At 32.0% G+C, this 27,813-nt stretch overlaps 2 protein-coding genes across 2 annotated transcripts; one reads left to right on the forward strand and one right to left on the reverse strand.

Annotated features, from left to right (window-relative positions):
• Window positions 1-2,404: 2,404 nt before the first annotated feature.
• On the reverse strand, window positions 2,405-12,270 carry LOC132752126 (protein zwilch homolog). Its single transcript, XM_060742406.1, has 5 exons — window positions 12,157-12,270; window positions 9,517-10,455; window positions 8,302-8,412; window positions 7,648-7,779; window positions 2,405-6,814 (listed from the first exon to the last, which is right to left on the reverse strand). Exons 2-5 carry the CDS (start codon window positions 10,417-10,419, stop codon window positions 6,104-6,106), a joined length of 1,857 nt encoding a protein of 618 aa, XP_060598389.1. The 5' UTR covers window positions 10,420-10,455; window positions 12,157-12,270; the 3' UTR covers window positions 2,405-6,103.
• Window positions 12,240-26,669, forward strand: LOC132752127 (exosome complex component RRP43-like). The gene is made up of 11 exons (XM_060742408.1): window positions 12,240-12,366; window positions 19,749-19,785; window positions 20,426-20,489; window positions 20,881-20,954; window positions 21,817-21,862; window positions 22,419-22,524; window positions 23,382-23,427; window positions 23,932-24,028; window positions 24,794-24,914; window positions 25,686-25,792; window positions 26,511-26,669. Exons 1-11 carry the CDS (start codon window positions 12,350-12,352, stop codon window positions 26,621-26,623), a joined length of 828 nt encoding a protein of 275 aa, XP_060598391.1. The 5' UTR covers window positions 12,240-12,349; the 3' UTR covers window positions 26,624-26,669.
• The last annotated feature ends 1,144 nt before the right edge of the window (window positions 26,670-27,813 follow it).

Here is a 27,813-nt window from a genome sequence, read left to right on the forward strand (position 1 = left end):
GTTCTAATAAACCGAAACTAGATTTTTTTTATCTAACCTATATTTTTATAACCCTGTAACGGCGTAAGGTTTAAATTTAGCTTAAACATTATTAAGATTCAATTACTATTTTCTTGGAATAACAATTTATACATGTTATTGAAAATTTATATACATCAATTTAAACTTTAAATGTGTTTAAAATGATTGTCCGATCTCTCTGCAATATTGTATATTATTTAATATTCGCCGGATTTGTTATTTCATCGCAATCCGAGTTCTATATATAATCTTACCAAAAACCAGGACAAAACTCTTTCGTTATTGTTATCATATATTGTACTATATTTTAGTATTGCATCTATGGGAGTGGAGCCCCAAACTGTTTATCCATGACATAACTTTAAGTTCTCGGGGGTATAGAGCCTGTCTTATTGCGCAACCGAGGCAGGGCTCAAATTTCTGGGCTACACAAAAACAACTTTGTCGTACCCAGTTGGTCAAGAAGTCTCTGGAAGTTGGGGCTGCTGTATATTATCAATCGCAACTTATCGGCATTATCCGTCAAACTTCGGTTACTAAAACATCAGGTGTTCAGTAAGATAATTAATTATACGACATAGGTAAGATGGATTACCATTTCAACAACTGAATTATTTTTAGATCTAATGTAATGCAAATGTGCTGAATATTGAAAAAGTCCTAGCAAATGTGAATAAATAAAAACGTCAGGCATGGACCTTTATTATACATATAGAATATAATTTGTAAGTTTAAGGTCAAATGGAATTCAAGGTCACTAATATTATGTTTAATATCCTTATAACAAAAGTAATTATTTATGATTTGATTCCCTATAATTTATTGTTAGCATAAAATAAACTGTAATTCAATATTCAAACCTAAGGCCACATTGTATTTGCATAGAGAATGCAATTTCATTTAAAAAAAGAGCAAAAGTTAGACTATGCTAAAAGTTTTTGGTGAAAATATTTCACAAACATATTAAACATTAATTAAAGAACAATCAATTCCATGCGTTTTTAATTTTAAAAATTCTTTCCGAATTTTGTACAAAATATTTACAAATAAAGTAATTTCTTTAACTATTAATGATTATTTGTTTTGAGTTTTATTTTCAAAAAATCTTTAATTATCTGGAGGTATGCAGGTTAGATAATAATATATATACACACAGATATCTATAGAGATAATGTAACTTTATCTGATTTAATCTGTATCATCAAGTATCTACAATTTATATATTATCTAACACAAAAAGAATTAAACATTTCATTGTTTGCATGTAGGTAAAATCTTGACCCTGTGAAATTGAGATTGAGAAATATTTTACACTAATCTTATTATATTAGTATCACATGAAAAAAAATCAGAGAACCCAACAAATTGTTAATGAAAAATTCCTACAATCAGTCTGGCAATAACCAAAGAAGGCCAAAGACTAATTATTTGTCAACTTGGTTGAGCACATCCACATTTAATTTTGAAAACAGTCCCTTTACAAAATGCTAAAAGCTTTTTTTATCATTCTAAAATTTGTAGTGTAATCTAATTAAAGTATTTGAACAGTATTATTTATTTTGTTTTTGTTTTTTTATTTCAGGCAACTTTGGTTAATGCAAATCTGGCATGGTAATGAACATTGGTTATTGGCATTGTCAATTCATTTAATACCATATACTGGACTAATTTTGCCAATTACCACCTAAGGAGCAATCTGATGATAACTCATGGCAACACTGAAAGACAAGTCCAAAGATACGTGTGTAAGACCGTGTGCTACACCATTAACATTTAAGAAAGACAAATGCAAGGTTTAGTTGCTTAATTGATTTTCTGAAGATCTTGTACTATGATCTAATACTCTTTATATTTAATCAATGTATTTACACAAGATCTCACTCCTGCATAAAATGATTAACACTTTTCTGCAGTAGCCATTTTCATAGGTTGCCAATGGCAACTAAAAATATACCTCTTTTATATCAACAAATGACCATTTCATAACCAGACAATTTTTTTAAAGCACTTTTTCTTTTTAAATCATACCAATACAGTATAGGTCATATAGCGATTTTCCAGGTTAACCGGTAGAGGAAGACTTCATGGGCCCTTCTGTGCATTATTTCAGGCACAAACTGGCACCTGAGTAGAACCACTGATGATCCTGTCCTTGCATAATTTCAGGCATGAACAGGCACTTGAGTAGAACCACCAACATTCCATAAGCTAGCTGACAACTCCCTCACATGAAAAGAATCTGAAGTCCCTGACAGGACTCAAACCTACAGCAATGAAGGGCAAGTGGTTTGAAGTCAACCATCTTAACCACTCAGCCACAGACACCCCTGTAAAGCAGGTGACTATTATAACTGGGAGTTGAAAATTTAACAACAAAACAATATTAAAGGTAATGTTCAAATATAGATATATCTATTTATAACATACAAATCAGTTTCACATACAAATGATACAAACGTGAATACACCTTAAAAATGTACAATTAATTTACAATATCAGTTCAGTGAAGTACTCTATACAAATTCATTTGAATCATAAATAAAATATTTCATAATCAATATATAGTTGTAGAAGAATGTAAATTATATATTGCCTTGAGGTGACTATACTTCAAAGTACATACATAAAATTAATTGCCTTCATTATATTCTTTTAATCTATTATACAATGATGTAATTTTATGAGTGAAAGTTTAAACTTTTCAGTCTGAAAATCCCTAATATAGCACACACATCTTTTATGTAGAAAGAGCACTTTAATGTATAAAAATTCTGACTGAAGATAAATCTGTTTGAAAAGATAGGTAAAACAGGCACAAATTCAGTTTTCAATTTAGAAAAAAATTAACAAATGGGAGATATTTATACATATCAAAACTATTATAGAGGTAATATATTAACACTGAATTAGAAAGTAAAGTTTTAAAATTTCAACACCATATAACCAGTACTACAACTTTATACAGTTACAGTACAAGTAACAACAGAGGTTGTAATGATCTGTTGTATCATCAGTCAGTTGTTACCCTAGACCCCTACCCTACACGTAAAAGCTGTAACTTATTGATAGTAAAAGCCCCTGCCATTTTACCTATACTTACATTGCAGTGGCGGAGTAATTGATATAAGCACAATTTACTACTATTTTGTAAGTTGATAACAAAAATCACATGCGTGTAACAAATAAATATGTACTTTAAGAAATATATGAGAGATTCATTTAACCTTTTAACATAAGCAGTTCAATTAACAAGCCTATTCAACAGTCAGACCAATATGCACATTCATTTAACAAGAACAAGTAAAATCAGGCCAATATGGGCATCTATGCAACAAGTACAAGTATAGAGTCAGGCCATTATGTACATCTATGCAGCAAGTACAAGTATAGTCAGGCCATTATATACATTTATGCAACAAGTACAAGTATAGAGTCAGGCCTTTATGTACATCTATGCAACAAGTACAAGTATAGTCAGGCCATTATGTACAGATATGCAACAAGTGCAAGTATAGAATCAGGCCATTATGTACATCTATACAACAAGTACTAGTATAGTCAGGCCATTATGTACAGATATGCAACAAAAACAAGTATAGAGGCAGGCCATTGTGCATATCTATGCAACAAGTACATGTATAGTCAGGCCATTATGTACAGATATGCAACAAAAACAAGTATAGAGGCAGGCCATTGTGCATATCTATGCAACAAGTACATGTATAGTCAGGCCATTATGTACAGATATGCAACAAAAACAAGTATAGAGGCAGGCCATTGTGCATATCTATGCAACAAGTACATGTATAGTCAGGCCATTATGCACATTTATGCAACAAGTACATGTATAGTCAGGCCATTATGCACATTCATGCAACAAGCACAAGTATAGTCAGGCCATTAGGCATAAATATGCAACAAGTAAAAGTATAGAGTCTGGACAGTCAACACATCTGTGCAATCGGATCAATCTCTATATTGACTATTATAAGATGTCAATATCAAAATCCCTCATATCAACAATGGACTGTTCCAAATCCAAAGCAGGACAAGTCCATTATAATCATTCAGTATGATGTAAGGATTGATATCAATATGTGCACATATGAAGCAATATTTAATTTTCCTATAAATAAGGCAATTAAGTTATACAGACATGAAAAAAATGCTTATTTCGTCAGTTATGGCTGTTTAACTTCTCAACTTTCTAAATGATTCATTAACCAGGAAGTGGAAAAAAAGTAATATCAATTAGGATTGAAAAGGAAGAAGAGTTTGCCTGCATGACGAGATATCATATCAGCATTTATAAAGTAAACATCACCTAACATATCATAATGTTACTGTTCATTTGTCAAATTATCAATATTTAAAATGTTCATATTTTATCATTTTTACACATGACCTGTTAAATATACATTGTTACAATTCAGGAAATACTGCACTATTATGTGGGAGGGTCTAAATTCTCACCCAGGCATTGTTTTCCTGTTTGTTTATTTTTTGGTTGGATTTTATGCTGCACCTACACAGTATAGGTCATATGGCATCTTTCCAGCTTTACTGGTGGAGGAAGATCTCAGGTGCCCTTCTGTGCATTATTTCAGGCACAAATGGGCACCTGAGTAAAACCACTGATGTTTGATAAACTAGCTGGACAGCTTCTTCACATGAAAGAATCCAAAGTCACAGCAGTGAGGGGCAAGTGGTTTGAAGTCAATGACCTTACCAACTCGGCCACTTCCCACTTCCCAGGCATTCTTTATTTAAAAGGCTAGCACCAGTTATAAATCAGAATACTTTATAATTGTATAGTAATGAAATCGGACTATTCTATATTCATACAGAGAATCCTATGTTTTTCTCAATACAACCATTCTTACAAATTTAAACTGTTTATTTTTGTTTGTTTTATTGGGTTTTACGTCACACCGACACAGTATAGGTCATATGGTGACGTTCCAGCTTTTACTGATGGAGGAAGACATCAGGTGCCCTTCAGTGCATTATTTCAGGCACACACAAGTAGACCTGAGTAGAACCATCGAAAATTTAAACTGCAATTGAAACATAACAGTTATCATAAACAGTTAAACTTATGCAGTTGTTTAACCAAAATTATATAAAAATGATCTGACAATGAAATTTGATATCAGCAAATTAAACCTCACATATAAAACCATGTGATATCAATATTGTAATATGATTATTTAGTCACATGACATGAATTGTTTTTTAATGTAACATAACCATTACATATTTCTGTATATTACACATGTTTGGCATTAAATGTAAGAGCTGTATCAACTGTTAAACAAGTTAAACCCTACATAAAGTCAATGAATAACATTTCTTTTTTAGAGTTCTAAGTCATCGTTTTATCACATTTTGAAATTTTCTCAGACTCTTCTAATATCCAGTGAAAAGAAAGTATTATAATTGGTGACATTCATATACTGTACCTGATGTTCAAGCTGTATTATAAAGCTTGAACCCCCACCACACTTCTTTAATATATATATTACAAATGACAACTAATAATAGATCCTTCATAAGCAGTGTCTCTATAGTATATATACAGCACATGCATTTGAAATGGGGAAGTTTCGCAGGGTTACAGTAATTTTTTTTTAAAAAATTGGGACATTTTTACAAACTTGTTTAACACATTCATTTTTTTCCCCATATAATATTCAAAGCCTCTATATAATGTTGATTTTTTTTTTATAATAAGCCATTATTCATATATGCCTTAAAAAAATTGTTGAGTTGGTTGAGAGTAACCCTTTCTCTACAATTTACCTAGAGGTCAAAAATAAAACAGGAATTTTAACAATTTTATCAAATGGAAAGAAATCTCTATTCAGTCGGTATTTTATGCACCCCTTCCACAAAAAACACTGAATTCAATTATACACCATATCTACCCACATTCTTCACATGGAAAACTGTGATCCATCTGTGTATTAAAATATTTGATTTTACTTTTTTTTCCCTAAAGAAAGCAACACCAAAAAAACAACACTGGTGTAACTTAACATGCTTAAACAGTATTTGTCATTGCTTAACCCAAGTGTGAAACTTAACAAAGTACATTAACACTTTCTCTAACAACAGTAAGAAAATAGGTCAGTTCATCTGAATCTCCAGCTGAATTCTTCTTCTCGGCATCGTCGGTTTTTACCCAATCAAATGGCTGTTCTAGAGTGAAATTATATACCAATCTTTCAGGTACACCTTCGACTATCTTCATGCCCTCGGCCCTCCATTCAGAGGGTGGAAAACTCTCCGCAACATTTCCCAGGCACGTTGTAGGAACAGTGAATGTAAAATGTTGTGAAGGATCCACAGAATGATTCTCGTAATGTTTCAACATTTGTCGACAACTTTCACTTAGGGTTGCCTGCGGCAAATGTAGACACTGTTTTAACATGATTACAGTTTCAAGCGTGTTCTGAAGTTTTTTCAACCTATCTAACTTCTCTTCCAATTCAAGATTTCCTTTCACATAATATTCCAGGTTTCCCATGCTTACAAGATTCTTTGATAAGAAAATGTGCACATAGTCCTGCGTTAACTTCTGATCGCCCATTTCAGCTAGATACTGTAGAGGTCCAAGACCTGCCATGCTTGGTGCTCGTAGCTGACCTCGGTAAGAGTCCTTGACCATCTGACCAATGGTGGTAGCATTGTATGTATGGATGAAAGGTTGTAATTCACCCTTCCGTGCCTCGGATATAATGTAGTTGAAGGACTGGACAAGCTCCGAGTAAGATGTACAATTCTGTAAGATCTAAAATAAAACATATTGTCTTAAAGATAATCAATAAACCACTGGTTATAACAAGAGTTGCCCTTAAGACAGCTCACTTGAATATTCTCAGTGCCTGACATTTAAAAAAAGGAACATAACTCTGTAAAAGGTAACTCATAGTTATGGGACTGTGCCAATCAAGTTAGATAACCTCAGAGGACAAGTTTATGAAGTTTCAACCCATTCCCTTCAGTATTTTTGGGGACAACAACTTACACACAAAAACTTAACCATAGTGTGAAGGTGACATATAAGCTGGGGTGTGTACAATAGCTCTTCCCATTCTTCAAACAAGTTAACAAGAGTTGTGGTAGGACAGCAAGCTTGACTATTCTCAGTGTATTATATGAAAACAAGAGCCCGGATAATGTAGATTTTTTGTAGAAGTTCAAAAAGTGCCTTAATTCTGTCAAAATCCATGTAAGAGTTATGAGCCTTGGAAAATGACCTATAATAGTCTCAAATAATAAGTGTATTGAGTTTTGATCCATTCCCTTTAGTGCTTTTAAAAATGCCAACTTGCATGCAACAACTTAACCAAAGTGGGACACCAATGCCTGGATGAGTACAATTGCTCTCCCTGGCTATGCTTTGAATATATAAATTGAAAATGTATTGAAAATGAAGTTGGGATAATATTGCAGTTCAATATCACACAATATTGACACTTTCAAACTTATTTTGGTGGTCATTTTGAAATTGTAAGATAAATTGTATGCAAAAATGTGACAGGAAAACTTGTTCTTTTCTACTGACTAAAGATTTCCAGGTTAGAATAAAAGTTCTGGAAAAAAACAAAAACAACACCATACCTTCCATAGATGGTCTGTAAAGTCCATATCTTTTCTCTCCTCAAACAGCTCAGAGTCAAGCCCTGCATTGTCATCATTCTCCTGAGTTGTCTCCCCTAGTCTGTATTCAACTATATCATGACCCAGCTTCAACTTTAAATTAAAAACACAATTATCAAAATTGAAATATAAAGACATAATTCACCTAGTCTACATGTGTAGTATTAAGTACAAATTTAAAGATTTTAGCTTTGTTTTTGAAGATGATTACATTAAATGCTAAATAAATGTTACTGTACAAATGTATTTGATATGTGAACCACTTGTTGAACTCAACACAAGAAGACTAAAATATCCTATCTTAACAACTTGATTTCAAGGTTTGTGCTCACTATTCTTCGTACAATTTACCAGACACAAATGATACATCCATTTTACTTACGCCGGATTAATGTCATCTAGGTTAAATTTAACAAGAATGCTTCCATAGGACTCAGAATCTCTCTCATTCCACTGTTTCGTCAGTCTGCTTATGGACAGCATGACAGTGGGACAGGTAAGCACAAAACTAAATTCCACCATTAGTTGGGGCACAACAAGTAAACTTCATTAAAACCTGATGAAAAGCCATGAAATTATCAATAATCATATACAAACTGTTACACAAATATGTACCTGTTCAACCAGATCCTTGACAGTGTCTACAAGAGGGCGTTCTTGTGTTCCAATCCAATTCACTTGTGTTGTGGCCAGGCCTTCTACCACTGACCGTAGAATTTCAAGTTCCTGGAAAGAATAATGTAAAACATTTCTTTTTATTTACTCAAACAAAGAATTACTATTACATTTTTTTCTTCTTCTCGATAAATTCATAATTTTAACCTTATTTACCTTTACTAATAATATTTAAATACTTTAAATTGTTTGATAAATGTCAACTTTGGCATTAAAAATGTTATAAAACATTAAAACAAAACAACAATGTAAACTTTTTGTGTTAAAATGTACGTGTATATTGTACTTTTGGTTGTATTTTATATACATGTACTGTTAGCACCAGGGGTGTTGGTGGAGTTAATTACATGCATTAAGTTAAAACAAAAGATGTTAAATCACTCAAAGCATTGGAATCAAGGCCCATCTTGCTGAAATGACTTCCTTTGAATTCTAAACTTTGAGGCTTTGCGACATCAAATCCTACTTAATAAATAAAATAGAATGACCAAAACAATAATTATGGCCACACTGCATGATATGCAGACTGGCCTAGCTCAACACTAGTGCCATAGACCATTGCTGCTAACACTGTAAGCCTTACATTTATTAAAAGAACTTCACCATTTATGACATGTGTACTAATAGTCTAATAATATTATGGTGTTTTACCATTGAAGAAATTGGGAATTTATAAAAATCTTAAATAATAGATATACACAAATTAATTCAATCCATTCAAAATCAAAATCTCATCAATTTTGTATGGATATAATAATTATTGCTTCCTGAGATCAAGGTCTTGGTGACCATAAATGTTGAAATCAAAATCAATATTGGTCATCTACTACTTATGTCCAACCTTCCAACGAGATAAACTATGTTATTTATAATTTTGTAGGCCAAAGTTTTCATTTGTTACATGTATCTATCAAACAAGACTTTTGTCCAGTGACCTTGACCTTTGACCGGTTTAATCTCAAAATCTAGAAGTGGTCACCTACTAGTTGTGGCCAACCTACCCACCAAATCTATGTACTACTGTAGACTGAAGCATTTTCTAGTTATTGGTAAGTCTAGGCCTGCTCTACAGGCTGAACAACGAAGTGGAAAGCAATATACCTCAACTTCTTGAAAGAGGGGCATAAAAAATATAATTCATAAACAACAAATTACCTGAAAGACAGAAAATGCCGGACTTCGAGTGTTCCCAGAAGTCACCTGTATTTTCACTTCAGCTTTTGCTTCTGAAGGTGGATCGTGCAACAGAACAAGAGATTTGCCAACATTCTTCCTCCACTCATGCTCAAGTCTCAGAAAACCCTGCAAATCAGGCTGAATCTGTTCCCCGCCACTTGATAAGATATCATACTTTGCCTTACATGAAATATCAGATGTAGCAAATTTTGGGTGAAGTTTCGCATGTTTCGACTTTTCTTCTCCTGGTTTTGAGAGAGTTTCAGTGACCTTGACTCCAAGAAAATTGTTTTGCTTATCAAGAAGTGGTTTAAGGACCATTGTTGACACAGATTTCATATTTTCACCATCACACAACACAACCAGTGAAGGAATATTTTCGACTTTTTCAGTGGAAACCTCGTTTCTGTATGAGCTGTACAAGTTTGAATACAGTGATATCAACTTTCTGCACTTTGACAATGTCAGTCCAAAGTCCACAACAGCTTGCTTGGTAACTGGTAACGTAGTGTCATTATCAATTAAAGATAAATCAGCAATTATGTCTAACTTTAAAGGTGACCCACACATGCTGTTCTGATCTTCACTTGAAGAATTTTTACTACTCTTCCTACGAATTCTCATTGGTTCAAAACTTTTATCATTGTTATCATGCTTTTCAATTGCTTTCCAAAAGGAATCTGATTTGCAGGCTAACACTACTGGGAAATCTGATCCAGTTATTTCTAAAAGACGAGTGAATCTTTCAGAATCTATAGGTGATTGTTCTGTTACATAAGTGAGAATAATGCCGTCAAGAAACTTTTCTTTTGGTAATCCACTGTCAGATGACTGAAGCTTGAGCAACTTCTGTTCAAGTTCTTGAAATGACCCTTGATCCATGATGGTCACTTATAGCTATCACTGACTGACACTTACCTGTAAAAAATATATATACATAAATTTTTTTTTTTTTAAATCAAACAAAGAAAAACTTAAGGTCAAACATAGTGTTTTTGGTTCCCAATCAAATTTACATTCAAGTGTTCAGTTAAAAGAAACGAAGTGTGTAGAAATAATTATGTGTAGTAAAAATCTGTCCATGGGTTTGATAAATTTATGGTCATAATAGTGAAATGCATTAAAAATTCTGTCTTGATCAAATAAATTAGAGGTTATGGGCTTGTTATGGTTTAAGCTTTGCCAGGAAGGAAAATATCTCAAAGCAATGCCATATTTATAGGACTAATCTGTCTCTGGATTCTCTTTTAAATTTAACTGGTGTGGTAACTACAATCAAGTTACCAGTTCTAGTACAGGACCAGTTCCTTCAATGCCGTTTTCATTGAAATATTTCTGACATTTGATTTTTTTTGCTGATGATAATGACTGCAATGTGTGTCTAACCATCTGTTGGCAGATCATTTTCTAATGAGTTGCCGGTTTTCAAGACAAACAACATTGAATGAGTCCGAACATGTCCTATGCCGAACTGAATTCTATGACATTTGCCCCACAAACAGTTGTGCCCTGGACTTTTGCCCCCTTTTACTGCAGTGGCGGACATTTGCCCCCTTGTATGTTTTGAAAGGGCGGACATTTGCCCCCTAAAACATTTGCCCACCTAATTTAATAAGTTAGTTTAGTTATCTTAAATTTAATAAGTGTCAGTCTTAATACATTTGTTAGATCATTTTTTTTATACTTAACAATGGAAACATTATATTTACTTTATTTTTGGATGTTATTTTTTCTCACAAATTTGCATGATTGTTATTGCGTATTTAAGCAAAATGGAATTTTGACAATCTGCGATGAATTTTCGTAACAATTTAACATTTTTAAAACATGTGGATGAATGTTCGCCCTTCAAAAATTTGTGGGGCAAATGTCTGCCCCGAATTGAAAGATGAGGGCGCAAATGTCCGGATACCACAAAACTGGATCACTGACAGTAGTTATGACAAACATGAACTTACTGCGGAGTCTTATTTGCAAAACTACAAATTATTTCTATATTGAGATATGCCACAGAGTGAGAAAAATGTGCAGCCTGACCGGGACTTCAACCCAGGACCCTTGGAACACCGTACTGCAGCTCTACCAACTGAGCCATCCGGCCTCTTACACGCCCTCTTCCCTAAATAGTGAACAGTTCTGAACCGTGACATACTCCCCTGCTATATTGAAATTCGTCCTCGAATTTCACAGAGTTACAGAGCAATGTAAATTAAACTCTGAGCTATATTCAGTCACAGTCCCCCGTTGGGCGCCTTAATTTGGCTTAAAAACGTCAGAGTGAGAAAAATGTGCAGTCTGACTTGGACTCAAACCCGGGACCCTCAGAATACTTTACCGTGGTTCTACCGACTAAGCTATCCGGCTACTAACTTACACATCCTCTCCCCTAAATAGTGAACAGTTCTGAACCATTCAACCGTGACATATATACCTAGGCTACAGGCTACATCCATGATCCAAAAAATGTATGGAACCAAAATCATGAAAATAAACTTAAATTATCTTATCATTAACAGAATTTTCAGAGATCGTGTGGGATTATAAAACAGTATAAAAACTTAAGACACAATAATTATCATGTATTAATTTTTACTTGAACAAATCATAAAGATTTTATACCAGATGATCTTTCTTGTTTTGTGTATTTTTGAAATTTCCGCTTTCTGTCTTTTAAGCGTTTGCATTTGGCAATCTGAGCGTTCATCAACCAAGACTTTGATGCGTGTTTGTAAAGCAAAATGTGATTGGCCAATTGTTTTTTTCCGACTAATCATCTGATCAAATGCAAATTCATCTAGGCTAGTTCTTCAAAATGGCCGACGACAGCAAGTGAGCATGTTTTTTTTTTACTTTTAAGTAGATTTTGATATTTATTTATTTATTTAACATAAATCAAAGGAAATAAAAGTTATACTATTGTATTCAGTCCTCGACGAATTTTCTAGGGTCACACGGCCAGACGAAAATAGTTCAAATCAAAAACACATTACTATATCCTCAAGGTATACTTTATGGAAGTGGCTAGCAGTACGGGCCCGTACGGCTAGCCAAAAGTTCTAGCCGTACGTGAGTCACGTACGACTAGCCAGGACACACTGTATTGTCTAGCCGTACGGCACTTTTCAAATTTAAATAGAAGTCGAAATTATACATATATGTTTTTTCATGACTTTAAGCGAGGATTTTAACCATGAAATAGTAATTGTCTTCGTATATTTACTTTAAATAGAGATTAATCGCCTTGTTGGCTACAGTAAAAGAAGTACGAATATCGATCTTTATCATTTCAAGACATCGAGAAAAAATAGCGTTAGGTCGCAGTTAAATAACATCAATTGAAATAGTTTACAAAATTTTGATAATAATCCTTTTTTGTTTCATAAAGTTTAATTTTCGACACCTTTAAAATGAAAAAAAAAATCAATGTTAGGCTCTGATACTTGCGTCAATTACCGACGGTACTGTATAGAAGTTTGTCCATCATTAAGGAAAGTTTGCATGTTCCGTGAAACGCATTTTAAAATTCTATTGTCAGTCCCTGGGTAGGCTTTATTTAAGGCTTATTAATTGTTTGTGCTTTTATGTTCGATATTTATCTACTGTATTTGAAAATTATACAATTATTTTTGCTTTTCACCGTTTTTTTTTTCAATGTTCTATGTATTTATTTATTTCTTTCACTCCGATCATTATTTATTCGATCCATGTGCTTAATTAACAAAAAACACCTTTCATTCAAATAAAACAACAAATCATAATCATGAGGCACAAAATAACATATGCATGGTCGACTTCTATATAATTTTGAAAAGTGCCGTACGGCTAGACAATACAGCGAGTCCTGGCTAGTCGTACGTGACTCACGTACGGCTAGAACTTTTGGCTAGCCGTACGGGCCCGTACGGCTAGATACTTCCATACTTTATACCGGGAGGTACTTTGTACCGGGAATGTCCAGATATTACAAACAATACTGACATAAAAAATTTCTTTTGTATGCAAGTGTTTTTCACATTAAATTCATACAAAATATAGCATTTTTTGAAGAAAATTCAAAGTTTTAGTAACCCTATTCACATAAATGTATTTTACGTTTAAAAACCAGTAATATTGCTAACAATTTGGACCCAACATGATATTTGAATGTGTGTGCAAATGCTTATCAAATTGTTACCCTTTTACTGTGTGATAACTGATAAATATTGAATAGAACTTTAGTATCATTAACAGTAATGGACCATTTACATATGTTTTTAACTTTTTATTGATTGCTTAAAAGTCATTCCTGGTATTAAGTACTTTAAAACAAAGATGGCTCCCGCTCATATGAGGTTATTAACAGAACTATCTTTTTGATGTATAGTTAAAATTTCTTTTGGATGATTGTTATTTTTATCTAAAAATGGTGCTTTCTACAGAAAATAACTATTTTATCCTAGATTTTTTCTGTATTATATGATGGTGGGCCTTATAAGGCTTACACTCCCGGTAGATAGTACAACCAGGATACTCATATTTACTCCATGTATAATGTATTTTAATATTTACAGGTCTATATCTGTATATAATAGGCTTTATTCAATTTCAATTTATAATACTTTTAATATGTATCGACAAAGTCTGTATACTTATTAAGTTATTTCATTCGAATTTTAACACACTCGGCTACAGAAATCAACCTCATGGCTGGTCCTTCATTGAAAGACATCACATTTTCTTTTTTTTACAGTTTGACGTTTATCGGAAAATGCGAAGTTTTTCAATAAGTGGCTAATTTCCCATAGCACAAATCGACACGCTTCTTGAGTCGATTTGAATTTACCGGTAAATCACAACTTAAATGCTATTTATCTCAAAAAGCTGTGAATTGATTGCATAAAAGACAGAAGCATATTTTCCCAAAAACTGTAAAAATATGCAAAAATTACTCACGATAAGTAGATTATTTATCCATATATTTAAGAAGACACATGAAAGACATATTGTGTTGACCCCCATATTGGAAATTCCCGGTCATGCTGTGATGTCACTCATAAAACAATAGTACGAAATTAGTCTGAACGAAAAAAAATTCTGTTGTGATTTAAGACGCTGACAGGTGCTCGCAGTAAACATTTCAACTAAAAAATATGGTTCCAGTAATCACCACATTGGGTAGTAGACACCAATATGGATGCTGTTTACACGATTTTTACACGGGATTTGTTTAAAATTGTTTAAAATTTGAATAAGTTGTTTTTGAGAAGGAAAATACACATTTGTGGTAGGATTATGATTATTTGTAATATTTTACATGGAAAGTTTGAATGATTGTGCATGTTTATTGTTTTTCATTTTGCTATGGACTTTTAAATAGATATCTTTAGACGTTAAAGCGGATTTGACCCATGTAAAAAGTAGCTTCAAATCCGCGGTTTCGTCTAAAAATTTGGACTACCTCATGGCTAGGTATCAAAATACTGGACGTGTATGATATATAAAACATTGTGGAATGCTGCTGATGTTTTGAAGTGGGGGGCATTAAATGATTTATCATATACATAGATCAAGTTTTTTTATTGGCCATAGGGTCGATTTCCCTAATTTCCTGAGATTGTACTGATTCCTGGCATGTTTTGTTAATTTAAGTGTGGGGCCAAAGGTTTTAGATGCATTGACCTTTTCGAAAACCTAGCTTAACTCTGTTTTTTTTTATGTCGTTACGGATTTAGCTCAGGGGAAATACACCAAATTAAGTGCATAACATAATTACATGATATTTCTAATTTTCTATCATAAGTTTAAGGTGAAAAAATGATGCATACATGCCATAACGTAGTGGATGTCCGTGAAAGTCCCGGAAATAAGGTGTCTGTCCCGGAGGTGTCCCGAAAATGATTTATGTCCCGGTAAAATTTTTTTTTTAAATAATCTACTTTGAAGCAAGAAATTTTACTTTTTTATATAATTTTATTGTCAAGTTTTTATAAACTAGACTAGAACGCTAATAACGAATGATTATCCCCTTACAGCATTGCAATTGTTTGATTGGTATATTTATGTGCCCCTTCCATTAACAAACAATTATCGGCAATAATTTTGATCAATTAAAAGATTAATTGTTTACCATCTGTAGATTTTCCACAGTCTTTCTGGAAAAACTCTGGAAAATAGCCGATTTTCCATGAATTTTCATGAAAACAAGCTTTTTTCCACAGTATTTACAGAGTACTCTGGAACAATTTTCATGGAGAACTCTGGAACTTGACTTTTTCATCAAAGAAATAACCATGAAACACTTCTGGAAACTCTGGAAAGTTAACACTTAGACAATTTTCAAGGAGTTTTACTCTGGAAAACACTTAGTCATTTTTGAGAAAGTTTTGGACTTAGGAAATTTTCATTTGATTGCTGCATTTATGTACACTTCATTTAATACATTAAACTTTAATATTTTTTCTTAAGTTAAAAGCATAAATAATCTTTTTAATATAATACAGTTTTCTGGTTTTAAGACATAATTAAAATAAAGACAATTTAAAATATGGCATTGACACAATTGTAAACTGTTGACCAGATATTTAAAAAAACAGCAAGAACATTTTTTAATGACTTTAATTACTTAGCACTGAGATTGGTCATACATGTATACTAACTGTAATTAAAAGTAGCAGTTGTCAAAACAAAAACTTATAGTTAAACAAAATGAGACCGTTATAAGCCCATCAAGAGCTTAACTGTTTCTTTTTATTGCAAAAAAAACAAACAAAAAAACAACAACAACATGCAACCCCATTGCCACACTTTGGCATTGAAAATGCATTAAGTTATTGTTTCATTTAACTTTCATTATTTTCAAGGTATCTCATATCAAGCCTGATCTGAGTGGTTCATTATTATATATTACCCTAAGTTAGAAAAAATAAATACACAATTAAAGAGAAACAATTTAAATTTAAGAACAAATGTAATTGTTATGCACTTATATTTCTTTATTAATTGATGATAAATTTATTATGTATCTCTATTGAAGTATATATAATTTATATATTCATCCTGTGTAGAAGTAACTTATGCATAGTGATTAATTTCTGGAACATTCAAATCAGCATCAGCCACAATGTAAATATTTATGACCTCTCAAGTGGAACCCACTGGTTTAATAACTACCAAGGTTAAACTCACCTATCTGATATAAGAGAATAAAAAGAGGTAAAGCAGGTTTACAACATACTATATTACACTGTAGCTCTCAAGTAACTTAATACCCTTGCAGAACAAATCACAGGTCAGAACACTCCTTCCAGACAGGTCATTTGAACAGAAGAATTGAAAGATAATGTTTATTAGTGCCTAACTCAATTTACTGCTTAAAAGTTATAACTTGAAATATTATGTTTGAGCATTGGAAATTAGATCAAATGAGTTTAAACTGGACAAATTTACAAAAGTTTTCTGGAAATATGAACTTTTAAACATGTGTATTTCATGATTCAGTTAAAATGGAGGGAACTACATGTATATAACCATTTCTTACAGTAAGTACAAATGTATTTTTATTTTTTAACACTTATTATGTTAGTTTTTTCAAACTTTCTTTGCAAGTATACACTGTTTCAGTGATTGTATTTCTACATACATGTAACTTTTCAATATTAGATAGATTAAGTTAAGAAAATCTTTTTCATTTTTAAATAATGGCGGGAAATTTTAAATCAGAGATAATTATTTTCCATTCAAAATATTGGTGATTGAAACAGATTCCATATAAAGCAATGAATTTCCAAATTCACATTTAATAAAATTGATAATATGCCTTAGTTGTAATTTCTTGTTACTCATGTACATATGTTTATTTTTTCAACATATTAGGTTGCAAACTTTCAAGTCTTGGAGTCACATAAGATGTTTCAACTCAAAGGATGTCAGATGAGGGAAAAGTGATAAATGTACTGTTGAACAGAACTATCCTGGTAATAATTTAGTTTGTTTTGTAAAAAAAAGTTGAAGTAACATGTTTTCATATAAATGCATGCTATTTTCAAAACTCTAAACAAAATTTTGTTCTTCATGTTTAATGCATATATTATTGTTATACTGACCCTCAAACTTTCAGTGGTAATTAAGTACTTGTGAAGGATTAAGTAATTTAAACTGCCATTACATACAGTTGTCATTATATAGATATAGGAAAAGCAGGGAAATAATTGACACAAGTTTATCATAATGTTAATGTTGACCAAAAATAAATTATTTTCATCAAAGCATGGTGTTTACTTGATAACTCTGTGCTGATATTCTGCAAAAATTATTTAATTGAAAGTTTTCCATCTTAACTTTTTTCACCCTTTCATGTTTTTTATCATTTATTATCATGTTTAAACAATACTAATTATATTGACATTGTGCATATAACACAAGTACATGTATTTATATACTATTAATTCATATTTTTCAGTATCCATCGGAGAGGTCACACCACAAGTCAAGAAGATGTTGCATCATGTGAAGACAGTGAAGTGAATAAAACACTCTGACATAGAAATAATTTTGAAATGTGCAAATTACTATAAGTGTTTGAATTCTTGACAAATAGAGTGTTTTTTGGATTTGGTAATAAAAACACAAATGCAAATTAAAGGGTCATTTGATTTTAGTATGCAACCATCATTTCAGTAATGCCAAAATGTTTCAGCATTATTTCAAGGCTAAATGTCATTTTACTCCTGAGATCCTATTAACTGCGGAACTTTTTCCAGAGCGGCTCCGGAACATTTTCCAGAGTAACTCCGGAACATTTTCCAGAGTAACTCCGGAACATTTTTATGTCATTTTAGCAGACCAATTTCCAGAGTTGCTTTGAAAACTCTGGAACATTTTCATGGAAAACTCCGGAAAAGTTTCATGAAAAAAGCTCTGGAAATTCATGGAGAAAGTATATGAAAATTCACGATTTTTTTTTTCAGTTTTCTTTGAACAACTCCGGAAAACTAGTCCGAATTATCCAGAGTTGGCAATTTCCATGAAAATTCCGGAAGTTTTCATGGAAATTCATGGAAAATGTACGGACGGGGACTGTCACTACCCCCTGTGGCTTCCTGAGCGAAGGTGTCATACACTGTAATTAACAACTGGCCAGTATAAATTTAATCCGCATGCAGGCAGTAATTAGTGGTCAAACACTGTGAAAATTACTGCTAAATATGAGGTGATGAAATCTACAAGATTCAGCGAATGTTTCAGGTTAACAACATGGCTGATTGTCCTTACATAACATAGCTTTATTCTATTATGTGACTGATTGAATTTACCAAGCCTAAATACTTTAAAAAGATAGAAAAACTGTTAATAATTATTGACATTTTGTCTTTTGTTTATGGTGTAATTAAATTTGAAAGTTGTAAATACCGGTAATATAGGTTGTATGCCACTATGTAAATTTAAAAAAATACATTTGCTGATCAATGCCCCACCTCCAAATGAAGTGTCCCAGAAATGAGTCTAAAAATTATGGCATGTATGAATGATGTGTTTGAGAATTATCAATATTCCTTTAATATCTGTTGCAAATTTTTCAAAATATGAATTGAAAATAAAAAAAATTAAAACAGTCATAGTCAAAAAAGGCAAAAAACACAGAGTTCATTACTACTCTCCATTAAGGTGAATTCCCCAGAGCTACGCACAGAAAATACCAGAAAACTGTGGTTAGCTAGGTTTTCGAATTCATGAATTCATTTCAAAAAACCTAAAATATGTTATACAAAGTAACATGCGGTATATAATATCTATATATTAAAAAATTTAAAAGTAAGAAAAAAGACAACAGATTTTTTGTTATATTGTAATGGACAAGGTATGAACCAAGTACAAAAATTATGAGTATGCCACTATGCTAGTTCACGGTGTCAAATTTTTTCACAGGGTGGAGATATCATAGGATCTTTATTTACAAATACACATCAATAAATCTGGTAAATCTGCTTTCATTTAAATGTATAATAAATATTATTTCAAAATTGAATAATTAAAAAGAAAATAATGCATTTTATTTATTTTAATAAGGTTATATTGGCTGAATTGAACCTTGCCAAGTTTATTAATGGCTAAGATGACTTGATGCCAGACCGTTGGGGGGGGGGGGGGGGGGGGAGAATCGATGCAGAGTGCACTTTTAAAAATCCATGATTTTTAGACCATAATAATAACAATTGTTCTGTTTTTACTTTCAGAACAGCAAGACCATTAGAATATTACAGGAAGTTTATTGTAAGTATTTTTTTTTATAAATTTGATTCTTATATAATATAATAGTGTTTAGCTACCTTTCATAGTCAAACTGTATTAACATATTTGTAATGGAAATTTGTTTAAATTTGTTACATTATAGGTACTATTATCCTAATATTTTATGTCTTAGTGCTAGATGCCCTTGATCTGTTAGTGTGGCCAAAAATTTATGGACTTACTAAAGTTTATGGTTTAGAAATAAAAATATCACAAAGTATAGTTTAGAAATAAAAATATCACAAAGTATAGAATAACTACTGGTGCAGAGATGTAAATTGTATTTTAAAGTACATTGTATTATCAACAAGCAAAAGATTTATTTGAAGTCAAAGCATGGTTAACACTTTGAGTGATGATAGTAACAGCCCTGTCACCAGTATATCATGCTGACTAACCAGACGCCTATGTTCTGGTGGCTCCTTACCACACCCAAATATCTTAAATGGACTTGTCCATCTTTCCATCTCGACAAAACCATTCATTGTAAATGTTTTGAGTTAAAATTTCAAAGTAAGAACTGTCTGAATAGCAAACAGATTGCAGGCTAATCTTGCATGCTGTCTGCAGGCTAAAGGTTAAGTACAGAAATGTGTTTATTTATTCACAATTTTCATTACAGGAAAAAGATGTACGACCAGATGACAGAAATCTAGAGGAATTCAGACCAACAATCTTAAATATAGGTTGTTATACTCTTCATGTTTTTGTGTTGTTTATAGTATACATGTACCCAGAATAGAAAACATTTCATACTTATTATTTTAATCATTACTCCATGACTTGTTTGTCTGTTTGCATATTTAAAGAGTGACTAATTAAATATCAATTATTTGGAATGGTGAATTTTCTGTGTAACAGATTTACTTTATCCATTTTTGTTAATGTTTAACAGTATTGATTGAATTTTTTTGATCGTTTGATTCACGTTATATTCTAATTATATGCATAATTTTATTTTAAGGCTAAGCAAGAATATAATATATATTGTTTTCAATAATTCATTCATTTGTTGCGACTACAGTCATTGTATGTGACATATTAACCTCCGTTAAAATTATTTTTCAACTATTTCAGGATGTGTAGGTACAGCAGAGGGGTCTGCTCTGGTAAAACTAGGCAATACAACAGTTATGTGTGGAATAAAAGCTGTAAGTACTAAGTAATCCATCCATGTAGTCAAACATTGCATTTTATAGTAGTAAATGCCATCAACATGCTTTGCAAACCCACTATTATACAAAGCTGGTATTTGATCAGACAGACAACTTTGTTTTTGTCTGAAAGATATACTAGGTGAACCAGTTTTCATTCTGTGAGTAAATCCGCATATTTAGTTGTTTAATCTAATAATATCTGTCATATTTTGCGGTTCGGATCGAAATATCCGTCCCGAGGTGACCCGCCCATTGGGCGGTAACGAGGCTTGCCGAGTTACCGCCCATGGGCGGGTGACCGAGGGACGGATATTCCGATCCGAACCGCAAACATATGTCAGATATATTTTCTTGCATATTCTACCATATTCCATTATATTTTAAATTCTTTATCTTTCAATGAAAATGTATATCATTACAACAGTAACTACTTTCATTCAACAGCGTATGAATTACCAAATCATTCATAACGGTAAAATGACGTCATCTTTATCGTGCCATTGTATAGCACGCGACTCATCTGGAACCCCCCATGCCAGATGAAATTTCCGGCATGGGTAAAACTAACGGAAACGCCAGTCTGATATGCAAGAAAATATATTCTAGACATCAAGTAGACTACTCATTTAAAGTACATGTTTACAGATCAAGTTTAACATTTACCAGACTTACAATTTGGAGTGAAAGTATTCTTTGCTATGAATGACATGAGTTTTTATCACTAAACTGCTATATCTTTTAAATGGACTTATCCAGCTTTAAAACCAAATGCATATTTATTCACTCAGTTACAGTGCTATATAAACATATAATTAATTAAACTATTTTACACTATGTTTGTATTTTTTTGTTATAGGAAATTGCAGCACCAAAAACAGAACAGCCAAAAAAGGGTTTTATAGGTAAACTGACATACTCTTGTTATTGTAAAACATATATTTATAATGTAATGTTCAAAGATTGTTCTCTTTTATTCAAGAAATACATGTTTCTGAGCTTAAAGAAGAATTAGATCCATTTGTAATCAAATTTTGGATAATTTATATGAAAGACAATGTGTTCAATGGTGAGCTTTTGTGATAACATGATGCTTGTTGCCCTTAGTCTGTTGTTGCCAACAATTTTTCAACAACTAACTTAATATGATAGATTTTGACCAAACTTCACAGGAATAGTCCTTAGGTTATGCATTTGACATGTTGAATTTCCTAGTGGACCTCTAAAAGTTTTATAGATTATGATGTTGATGTCAAAATGACATGCCCAAACAAGACCCAATTTCCTAGAATTATGACCATTTCTTGCAAAAAAATTCTGGTATGATATCTAGGCCCATCATGGCATTCTTGTTAAGGTTTCTTTATGTTGCTGAGATTGAATGTGCCTTTAATAAGAAAGAAATGTGCATTAACATTTAATCTATTGTGACAAGTTATTATTATTTATCATTTATTTCAGTACCTAATGTAGAGTTAGGGCCCCTGTGCTCGGCTATGTTTCGACCAGGACCACCAGGTGACCAAGCCCAAGATCTTAGTAGCTTTATGAATGAAGTTGTTAAGCAGTAAGTTATAATATCTTAAAGGCCCATCATGCCTCAGAAATGCTATCATTTTGTATTTCTCAAAAACTTTTTTTTTTTGTTATCTTGTTACAGTTTCAAAAAAATACTCATTTTCCATATATCTGCTTCTTTTGCTCTGTTGGCAACTGGTATAATTATAGTGAATTAGTATTTATATGGAAGGCATTCAACGCAATTTTCTGCAGTTGTTAAACATCTAACGTGCACAGACTTAAAAGTTAAATTTATTATTTAATACATGTTTGACATTTCTAAAGAATTTGATTAAAAGAAGTGATTTATATGGAAAAGTTGGAAATTTGTTGAGAAATGGTAAGTACTGGAGAATTCCAGGAAGTCATTTTAGTTGAATTATGCACCAATATTTATCTTATACTCATATTAGGGACTGATTACATGAAAAAAAATAACACCTTAAGTTATATACTTAATGGGACTCCAATGACCCACAAGCAGGACTGTAAATATTTTGTTGAGAAGTTTGCACATTTTAATGTAGGCTACTTTTGTGTGCAAGGTTCATTTTGCTTTTCCAGAATGATAAATTTTATTTTGCAAAATGACTCAAAATTTGAAGATCTTTAAACTCAAATCAGCTTAGAATCTCACAAAAATTAAATTTTCACTTTAATTGGAAGTATACCACTTGGTTTTTTTTTGCATATTTTTTCATTCCAAGTGCACCAGTTGATCTAGTTAAGAATTTTTATGCTTTTGGATTTCAGTGGAGCTCCTTAAAAATAAAAAAATAAAACATTTCAGTGTCCTTTGTAAGTTAGGACATTGGTTACAAATGACTTGAGGGTTATTATTTGTATAATTTTTTTCTGTTCCAGTTCATGTTGTATTAACACTGAAGATCTTTGTATTGTTCCAGGAAAGGTAAGAATAAATTACTTTCTTTATATATCTAAGATGTCAAGTACAAATGAATACTTTCTTCTTATATCCAAAGTTCTTATAAAAGATTTTTATGAAAAGTATATAAAAATCCTTTCTTCGTATATCTATTGTTTCTTTAAAAAAAGATTTTACGAAAAGAAAGAAATTAAATTCAATATGCTAAAGAAATTTTCTTATCTACTGTAACTTTACACTTTTCTTTTCCTTGTACAGTTAAATACATGTATAACATTATTCAATAAAGCCATAATTTGTATTTTAAGTAAGTGAATATAATCTGATGAATATACATGTAATAAGTTTTCAAAAATGGCGGGGACTGGTCATGTACCCTAAAATACCTTGGCAACTTATTATCACTTCATTTACAGAACTGCGCACAATACTTCTACCATTATAAAAACCAAAATGAGATTAAAACATACATGTATTATGATAAAATATTATATAAAAACATGTGAGATCTATGTTTTATTATTTCAGTATGTATGGGTGTTGTACTGTGATTTAGTGTGTCTGAATTATGATGGTTATGTCACAGATGCCTGTGTACTAGCTTTACTGGCAGCTTTTAAAACAAGTAAGTAAAACAGCAGGCATGTGGAGATGCTGGTAGTTTTCTCTCCTGATCAGGGTAGTAAGCCACACTGAATTTACTAGAGCATAGTTCGGCCACCACATTGTTCCTGGGCATGCTGTCAGTCAGTTTGACAGTGCTAGTTGCCTTCACTTCTGCAAGGAACTGATAACTTCTGCACATGCCAGAGCAGAGGTACAGTGTGATTGACTGTAGAATTGGATTTCATGATCAATCACAACAAAAGTGACCTGCACTGTCTGGGAATCGAACCCTGGTTGCCCAATTCAGGGTCCAACGTTTCACCTATTATTATTAAACAACTGGCATTGAATTGGTGTTGATATCAATAGCGTTAACAGCTTCCTTTAAAACATCTTGCACACATTCCCAGAATCAAAAAAATTTGTAATATTGGTTTATGGCAAGTAACAATTTGTTTACTTTCACAGAAGGAATAACTAGACTTATATATCCTGCTTGTTTTTCACAAAAACTTGCCTAAATGGGAGTAATCTGTGGAAATATGAAATATATACTAGTAGTGCCTATATACCACCTACCAAGTCTTAACATTTGATACATGTATTTTCAATCTCTGAAAATAAAAAACTCATTTTTTCCTGAAGAAGACAAAATGCAGAAAGCTTAGAAAAGCGTTTGTTTTTATAGAGCTGATTATGAAAAAGCAGAGTTTTATTGAACTGACTATATATACTATTTCTGAAGAAACAGAGTCAAATAGTGGGGTTTTATGTATTTTTTCAGCATGTTTACCAACAGTGACGATGGACGAGGATACAGATAAGTTAGAGACAGATGATAACAAGAAATCTCCCCTCTCTATACAATGTCTACCAGTCTCATCTACATTCACTATATTTGATGAGTAAGATTTCTGTCTTATTATGCTCCCTAAAATTGTATATTTTTGTTGGAGGCCGACCCCTAAGCAAAGAGTTGTTGATTTGTTAAGAGAATATATTTAATTGAATTTATGTCCATGGTTAAGGAAGACTTACAATAACAGAAAACAAAAACAGTTTTTCAAGTAAACAGTTTAATACCAATATACATATGTATTAATGTTTTTAAGCATACTATTTGATCATAAAATGATTACTAACTTTATGAATGGGGCTTAACTTTAGACTGGCAAAAATCACTGGATATCAAATTTGTGACCTTTGTCATTAGAATAGTGCCAGGCAAGCCTGTAAGTGCAGCCTGACTAGGATCTGTAATGTTGGCATCACAAATTTTCATATTTTGGTATTGAAATTTAGATAAATTTATGCTTAAATTTGATATTTGAAAATACTGATAATTGCTAAACAGTCTCTTTTTAAATGTAAAATAAACATCTTTTGAGTACACACAGGGAAGATATGTTATTGTTTTAAACTGTACACAATATAGGTAACCACAGTTTGAATACAGTGTAATTTATAAAAACTCTCAGTTATTTTAAAGAAATAATTAAATGAACTTGACAAGTAATAGGGAACATAGTTTGTGCATTCTGTTAATGAAATTAGATATATTCAGTAAGAATTTTATAAATTTCAATAAATTTCTGCAATAATAGTATTTTATCCTAAAATGAGCATAGACTTCATAGTACATCTTTAACAAGAGACAGAATTGTTTTATGTTACAGGAACATATTACTGGTAGACCCAACTATAGAGGAAGAGGCTCTGTCAACAGGGGAGGTAACTGTGGTAACTACAAATGATGATCAACTTTGTATAATAAGAAAACCAGGTCAGTTACTGTATTGTATAAGCAGATTCTTGTTATTGTTATGTCAGGAATTAATAATGTGAATATTTCATCTTTTCATCAACAGGAAAGTTATCAACATGTCATGGAATTTGTGACTTAAAATCCATGATAATGAAAGTATTATGAATACATTGATTTGTCATTTTATAGTTTAAATATATCAATTTTTAACTGAAATGTGAAACAAATTTTTGCAACTTGTTTTAATCATTTTCTGGTTTGCATTATATCCCTGGAGTTACTCATTTGGTATAAAGCTAGGCTCTCATGCTGTGTAGTTTTGTCTAGATTCTTTGGTGTTGGCTGTTCAAATTACTATATACATGTATTGATATGGAGAACATTTGACAAAGTAAGGCTAAGTCATTATACAAATTGAGCAGTGTAATGATTAAATGTCTTCATAGGACAGAAGTTTTGACATAACTGGAGGTTGTTATTTGTTTTTTTGTTGGTATATGACAATGCTTTGTTACTGAATTTATATGCTTTGATAGGATGTTAATTTGATATTGCATTGCTATTAATGCAGTTTTAAAGATTCATATGATGATTTAAATTTCATGACATGGTTAAATTCCATGAGATGGACTGTGAATTTTGTGACATGTTTCAGGAAATTGGCTGCATTTGTGGCTCACATGAGATGGGCTGCATTTTGTGACATAAAACAATGTTATATAATTTATCATTTTAGGTGGAAGTGCATTATCACCCCAGCAACTAGATTTGTGTATAGAACGAGCATTTCTCCGCAGTAAACAAGTTGTGCGATTAATTCATGAAACTATGAACAGTGTTGATAGATAACATTATGGACTCTCAGATTTGTTGAAAATAAACGTTTTACTGTAAAGATTTGTTTTGTATTTTTGTCCATTTCTTCAATATTTGATGAATATCTTTAAAAAAATGTAGAATCCTATCTCCAGTAGTTCTGACTTTTCTACTAGAAAAAGAAATGCATTTTAAGAGATTTGTGGTGATATAAGGTCATATACATTCGTAGCGATTTTACAGCAGTATATTAGTGGAGGAAGACCTCGGGTGTCCTTTCGTGCATAATTCCAGGCACAAGCCAGAGTAGAACCACCAACCTTCTGTAAAGTAGCTTGATAACTTATATACTTGAATGAATCCAAAAGTCGCTAATTGACTTGTACCAGGCTTAATGTTTGACAAGGATTTGATTCAGTATCTGTTATGTGATGTACATACAGTGTATATAGTTAGTAAAGTACATGTTTTGTCTGTCAGTAACATGCTACTTGTCTTTTAGTGTTGAACTATTTAGGCAATGTTGCATCCATAGAGCACAGGCAAAGATAATATCCAGACTATGCCACGAATATAGAGATAAGCCAGTCTGTTCAGTTGTACCAGCTTTAGACATGCACTACTTTAACTAGTATTGCACTCATTTTGCAATAACTGGTGAATAAACTGAATAACAGAAACTTTTGCAACTACTGGTACTGGATTGCTGTCCCAAGAAGTGGTACTAGTACTGATCCAGTTTATATTGTTTTCTGCTTTATTTATCACTTTAATATCAAAATCCCTACATTTCACAATGGACTTTTCCAAATTCTTAGCAGGACAAGTCCATTATAAAAATTCAGCCAGGTCAGGGGTCAAGACAAATATTTAGTACTGAAATGAAAGAAATGTAACTCATGTTCTATTAAGTTCTAAATTTTATTCTAATAATGTGTTTATTTGAAATGTAATTTAAGTGTATAAATATTCAAGAAATAAATAAATGTATCAAAATCAATTCCAACAGTATCTAATACAAATACAAAATTAATTTTTATTTGAAAAACATTTACAAACAATAAACATATTACATGTATATGGGCATCTACAATGTACATAGATATAAAGTAGTGTATTTTTTTAATTTCAGACTTAAATGCAATTAAATAATACATGTGTCAGACATATAGAACAAAAGTCAAAGATAAAAAGGTGCTATAAAAAATATATTGTTACAAAAA

This window comes from Ruditapes philippinarum, unplaced genomic scaffold (assembly GCF_026571515.1).
Source record: "Ruditapes philippinarum isolate M1 unplaced genomic scaffold, ASM2657151v2 ctg585_1_1_1_1, whole genome shotgun sequence".
NCBI classification, from domain to species: Eukaryota; Metazoa; Mollusca; class Bivalvia; order Venerida; family Veneridae; genus Ruditapes; species Ruditapes philippinarum.